This window comes from Ips typographus, linkage group LG1, assembly GCF_016097725.1.
Source record: "Ips typographus isolate SLU linkage group LG1, UJ_Ityp_2.0, whole genome shotgun sequence".
Taxonomy (NCBI): Eukaryota; Metazoa; Arthropoda; class Insecta; order Coleoptera; family Curculionidae; genus Ips; species Ips typographus.
In genome coordinates, this window is record NC_138422.1 from 23,490,952 (window position 1) to 23,497,946 (window position 6,995).

At 42.2% G+C, this 6,995-nt stretch overlaps 1 protein-coding gene across 1 annotated transcript; it reads right to left on the reverse strand.

The window, feature by feature from the left end:
• Window positions 1-665: 665 nt before the first annotated feature.
• On the reverse strand, window positions 666-6,104 carry LOC145724776 (uncharacterized). The gene has a single exon (XM_081973241.1). The coding sequence runs from the start codon at window positions 6,102-6,104 to the stop codon at window positions 666-668; it is 5,439 nt and encodes a 1,812-aa protein (XP_081829367.1).
• Between the last annotated feature and the right edge of the window lie 891 nt (window positions 6,105-6,995).

Genomic DNA, 6,995 nt, shown 5'->3' on the forward strand with positions numbered 1-6,995 from the left:
AATTTTTCATAACAACTCTGGTTTTAACTAGTCTGGACAAAAAAGCATGATAATACCATCAATCATTTCAATATTTACATACAACTCTTTGTTAAAAGAATATACAAATTTACAGAAATTATGAAAGTTGCAACAGAGGTTAACAGACAAGTAGTTATTGCATTATTTCTGAAAACAGAACAATCTTAATCATAACAGCTTTAGTAATTTCAAAAAGTCCACCGATAATGCCCAAATGTCGAGAGATATTTACTCGTAAACTGAAATTCACGAACATAGACTTTTATCTATACTGTTGTGTCGTGCACCAAAGAAACTACCCGTTTCAAGGGCCGTCGACCGGTTCGTTAAATAAAATACGGAAGGTCTGTACAAAACACTTTAATTTCCTGACAAAACTAGCAAAATCTAATAAAGTTTCCCGCTATCTTTTTCCCTTCTACATCCATCCAATAACAACCTTGCTTAACCACACTTTTTTAGGTTGTCTTCTACTTCTCTTCTTTTCCGCCCCATTCAACCGTCTCTTATACCCAACATTTCTGACATTCTCCCACCTAAGAAACATTGCTGACAAAAAAAATGTTTCTTAAAACTAAAATTAAGCTCGTAAAGCTAAACAAACCAAAGATGGTAACTACATCAAATTTCCTATAGAACAAACACTAGTCTAAATAACGACTTGGAATCTTACTAATGCGTCCACACCTAGTTGTTTTCTCGACTTCAATGCCAACATCTTCCATCTCAGGTTCACAACTCTCCTGAGAAAGCGGTATCTGTGGGTTTTCACATTCTGTCGAAGTCACAGGCGAATCCCCTTCAGTCTCAGTTCGAACACGAAGCTTAAAATCGCCCAACTCTGAGAGTCTTTCAGGATCACGTCCACACTCCAATGGAAATAGTCGTTGTAGCGGACGAAGTAAGCACCCTTTGATAGTCTCCACCTTGACTAAACGAATCTGCCCATCTTTTCCTGGAAGTACGTCTACAACACGTCCGATAGGCCATTCCAAACGCTTCGTATTGTCGCTGCCGATGAGTACCAACTCACCAATGTCAACTGGGCGGGTCACTTTTCCATCGCAAAATAACTTCAACTGTCCCAAGTATTCTGAACGAAAACGTTTTCGCAACATTTCACGTAAAGTCTGAAGTTTCCGTATCTTACGGCTGAATGAAGTTTTGTCGATGACGTCACAATCGGGTAATCGGTCTTCTATCTGTTCTCTTAAAAACATGAGGGGAGTCAGTGCAGTCAGATCTTGGGGATCTTCTGACAAGTAGGTGAGAGGTCTGGAGTTGACTACTGACTCGCACTCACACAATAGCGTCGATAATTCTTCATAATTGAGGCTGGCTCGTCCCAACACTCGCCTTAATATCTGTTTTAGAACACCTATTAACCTTTCCCAAAATCCGCCCCACCAGGCTGCAGTAGGGGGGTTAAACTTCCAGGTAATACGCTGGATAGCGGTTTCTCGCGTAATTCTCTCCCAATCTAATGTCGCAAAAGCATTTGCTGCTCCTAGGAAATTCGTACCGTTGTCACTGTAAACAGTATTAGGTCTTCCTCTACGCGCTACAAATCGTCGAAGTGCCTGGAGGAAACTAGAAGTGGAGAGTGAAGTCGTAAGTTCTAAATGTACGGCTCGATACACGGCGCAAGTGAATAAACAGATCCAAGCCTTCTCTCCAGTTTTGAGATACAACGGTCCCGCAAAATCTACTCCGGTCACCTCAAAAACTGCCGCATCTCGTACACGATCCATAGGTAGCGGTGGCGTTTTCGCCGACAAGTTCTTGGAGTTAAACCGGTTACAAACCACACAGTGCTTTATTACGGATCTAATGGTACGCCTTCCGTTAAGCAACCAAAATCTCTCTCGAAGGAGTGAAAGTAGACCCTGGGTTCCGACATGACATGACTTAATATGGACTTCCATGATCATACTCTTCACTATAGGATGTTTAGATGGCAACACTATGGGAAAACGAAAGTCATCGTTATCTGACCTTGTAGATATTCTGGACATGAGACGAATTAATCCTTTTTCGTCACACATGGGGGAAAAACCAATTAGTCTTGAGTCATTCAATCCAGTGAAACAGTCAGCTTGCACTAGTTTCAGGATTTGTACCTCTGCCGCGTTATGCTCGTCCGCATCAAGTTCACCATACTTCTTTGTATCTGGGCGCTTGCAATTGTTAATAAATCTCTGGATCCACCCAAACATACGTACGGTTTTGGTGTACTTCTGAAAGTAATTAAAGTGCCAAATATCGGTTTTTTCCAAATGGTTCAATGTAGTGACAAGTTTCTTTTTCTTTTCCCCATTAATCTCTTCCTCATTGGGAACTTCAACGGCAGTTGGCCAAGTAACCGGGTCGTCGTAAAGCCATCGGGGTCCCTCCCACCATTTTAAGTCGAGTAACTGCTTCGGAGAGCACCCACGGGATGGTAAGTCAGCTGGATTACACACTCCAGGTAAATGTCGCCAGTCGTCTGCCGATGTCAGCTTTCTTATCTCGTTTACGCGGTTCCACACAAACACTCCCCATTCTTCCTTTCGTTGAATCCAATGTACCACAGTGGAAGAGTCGCTCCAAAAAAAACATGGAACTTCTTGTTCAAAATTTACCACCAAGGATGAGTAAAGACGAGCGCCTATGGTGGCCGCCAACAGTTCCAGTCGAGGTATGGTCATTTTTGTAGCTGCTTTACACAGAGGCGATATCCTTGCTTTTGCACCCAACAGAAATACCGACACTTTACCGCCTCGGACAGCTCGTAGAAAGACGACACAAGCATATGCTGATTGGCTGGCGTCACAAAACGTGTGCAAACTCAATTCCTCCGCTTCGTTGGTACCAGCCATTACCCAACGAGGTATTTTAATCTGTTGCAGGTAATGCAACTCATTAATCCAACTCATAAACTTGTGAGCTAAGTCTTCAGTCACTGGTTGATCCCAGGTCAGGTCGTCCTTCCATAATTGTTGAAGCATCAGCTTCGGTATGAGCGTAGTGGGACTGACAAAACCAATTGGGTCAAAAACTTTCTGTGTCAAAGCAAGTATCTGTCGTTTAGTAAGGGCGTTCATCTCCAAAGTAACGTCTTTCATGAAACTATAATTCAAAGTAAGATAATCTCCTTTGGGGTGCCAATTCAGTCCGAGCACTGCGCAGGTTTCTTCAAAATCACCAAAATCCATTCCTCCAGTGCGCTCCCACCCTCTTAGATCAAACAGTCCTTGTTTCATGACGATTGTTGATTCTCTGATGAACTTTTCAACTCCTGCTTCTGTGGATAAGCTAACCATACAATTATCCACATAAAAACTTCGTTTCAATTTTTCCACCGTCTCACGGGTATACAGCAGATTACTACTCGACTTAGTGGAACAGCATAAATTTAAACATTGGGACAGGTGATGATCCAAAGTGGCCCCAAGAAGGAAAGGACTGCTATTCAAACCAAAAACTACTCTTCGGTGGTTGTATACGACTTCGCGTCCTTGAGAGTCTAGCCATAAAAATTTTAAGAAGTCGCGATCTGCAGTATGTACACTTATTTGCAGGAAAGCCTTACGAATGTCCGCCACTACCCCAATCCTTTTTTCTCTGAATCTCAATAACATGGAAGGGATTTGTTCTATCAGATTGGGTCCTTTTTCAAGGCAGTGGTTTAGAGCAGGTTTCTCTTTCTCATGGGCCGAAGCGTCAAAAACCGGCCTTATTTTTGTAGTTAGACTGCTCTCGTTGATGACGGGCCTGTGGGGCAGGTAATGTCCCAGAAGATGATTAACTTTGTCTGGACTAACTTTCTCGATAATTCCTTCTGCTTCCCACTCGGCAAAAATCTGTTCGTATTGATCACATAAACCGGTGGATTTCAACCTTCGAACAACAGACTCTAATCTCTTCTGTGTTAAGCTATAATTGCTGGAAAGTGGAGCATGGTCTTCTATCCATGGTAACCTGACTTCATATCGCCCTTCTGAATCGATGTGGATTGTCTGATTAAAAAGTTCCCTGGCAGCAATGGCAGCTTCTTCTTTGCTGCGTTTATCCGAGGGTTCCTTAATCCCAAGAGCTTCCAGTTCCCACAGTTGAGTAAGGGACGCGTTTTGCACGAACAAATTTAACGTCGTCATGACGGTAGTTGAACGAGCGCCATTTTTGCTTGAAACTTTTCCCATAAGTGTCCAGCCTAGTTGAGTCTCCATGGCGATCAATCCACAGGGTAACTGTTCTCGTCGTCCGGTGTACAACATGCCTATAACATCAGCCCCTAACAACAATTCTATGGGACCAGACTGCCCACTATCTGATACTTGGACGCCCAAAATGTCTAACTCATTGGTCCAAGGTCCGTAAAACACCGGTGGTACAGTTCCACAAATAGTAAGTTGATCCAGGGCTTCAAAAGTATGGGAAAATAGACCTCTACAAACAGTAATATCAAAACACTCATGCGTCACCCACATCTCTGATCCCCCAAAAAGGCAATGTACAACCTTTTCCACTCTTTTGGGTTGACAGTAAAGCTGTGTGGCAGTATCTTTCAGTATATACGACCGTTGTGAGCCAGTATCCACCAGAGCCCTAACTACTTTTGACCCTCTATCTCCTTTTATTGTCACACGCAGCGTTTGCAAAAATACTTGAGTAGACGTGTGATTAGCTAGCGTATGTTCACGAAAATGACTACCACTTGGTTCCTCCGTCGTAGTTGGTTCGCACTGCTTGTCATTTCCACCATCCTGTTTAGTAGTGGCGAGTAACTCTGAGCACATTAAAGAAACGTGTGAACGACCACATAACAAACATCTCATTCTGCCCCTACATTGTCTCGACTGGTGACCAATTTTCAAACAACGAAAACAGGCTTTATACTTAGCGGCCACTTCTTTCCGTTGTTCTAGACTCATTTTTTGGGCTTTAAAACAGGCTTCGGACAAGTGAGTACCTGAACAAAACAAACAGCGATTAATGCGACCAACCTCTGCATTTACAAGACCCAAAGCAGTTGGTTCGTTATGAAGTCTGTCTTTTCCCCGTCTTTGACCGGCATTGTCTCCTCCAGACGACCTCATACCACTTCCTAAACCAAAGCCTTCAGCTGCTAGACTAATGCGCTGCTCATTTTCCACTTCTTGCTTAAGGAAAAGCATAAGTCGCTTTAGCCGAATTTCCAACGAAAAGTCGGTTGGGTCGTCACCACTAGCAGGGCTATTAAAAATAGCTGAACGTTGCCAAACCCTAAGTAAATCCTGGGGTAAACAAGACTCTATCAATGGATACAACATGGCGGAACATTTATCAGTTGTTATCCCAAGTGTCTCTAAAGCTCGCAACTGAGTTTCAATTTGGTCATATAGACTGCTTATCTCCATCTTTTGTTTAGAGGTTGTGTTGGTTAAAATCAACTTTAATAACTCCCTAACATATACCTCTATTTGGAGATCCTCCCTGCCAAATCTACTTTGCATGCTTTCTATAATTTTATAATAGTTCTCACTCATGGCCGGATAGCTCTCAACAAGTTGTCGTGCTCGACTTCCAGCTAAAGTTGCCTGGATTAAATATTCAATTTTATCATGGTTATCGATACTCTCGTCTTGGTGAACCTTTTTAAATTGAGCCCAAAAAGCCAACCAGTCTTTGATGCTACCGTCATAGTGTTTGAACTCAATACGAGGAAGTCTAAATTTACGCATACCTGTGTGGTTATCTTCAATACTCACAGTGCTTCTTCCATCAGCCCCCCTGTTATCACTACTTCCAGTTAGGGTACTAGATTCAATAACCTTGTTACATTTCAGCCTCAGTATAGTAAATTTCTTGGCATAAACATCACAGCTTTCTATATCAGCTTCCAGTTCAGCGGCTGTCGACGTTTCCAACAAAAGATCATATAGTTCACAGTCAATTTTGCTCAGACACTCGAATTTTGACTGTAACATTTCGAGGGAAGCTTGTATTAAGTCTTTGTCAGGATTTTCCGACTGTAACCCCACTTCTAGTTCATTCGCGGCTCGTGTAAACGCACTCCGGTACACGGTACGGCTTTTCTTTGTAATTTCAAGTCCCGTAGCCATAATAAACGATTTGCAAACCCGATTCAAAATCACTCAAAGTTTCGAGGTTAAAACGACAAAGTTCGAAACCCGGTAAAAGTTTACAAAACTCGACTGCAATGGTACGGATTTTCCACGCACTTTCCAGAGTAACACGGGGGTTTTCCAGCTTATTTACAGACCGAAAAAGAGTTCCACTATTTTCCACAATAAGTCCTGTCACGGTCGCCAAATGTTGTGTCGTGCACCAAAGAAACTACCCGTTTCAAGGGCCGTCGACCGGTTCGTTAAATAAAATACGGAAGGTCTGTACAAAACACTTTAATTTCCTGACAAAACTAGCAAAATCTAATAAAGTTTCCCGCTATCTTTTTCCCTTCTACATCCATCCAATAACAACCTTGCTTAACCACACTTTTTTAGGTTGTCTTCTACTTCTCTTCTTTTCCGCCCCATTCAACCGTCTCTTATACCCAACATTTCTGACATATACCAAAAGCATTTACTGGACAATGGGCTTTTGGCACTGATTTCTCAATCTCCATACACAAAGAGATACTGTTGGTTTTGCCAGAAAAGATTTAAGAACAATCAACCCGGAAGCAGGTAAAATCATCACACAGGAAACTAATAGTACTAATTCAGAAGACAACGGAATTTGAAAAAATTAAAAAAGTCTTCTTCTTAGAATTCGGTGCAGAATCCTGTGTATGCGTTGATCTTCTTCCTTATTAGATGGTTCTATTAGTTGTAGGATTTTGTTATGTTTGGAAATCCTTTATACCCGTCCATTAACGGATATTTCGCAGCAACTTCTTTCTGCCCATTCCTCTTCTTCCCCTTTCAATTTTTCCCTGAAGAATGAGGTGCTGAAAGTGGTAACGTTTTCCACGCAACTTGTGTTCTGTCAGA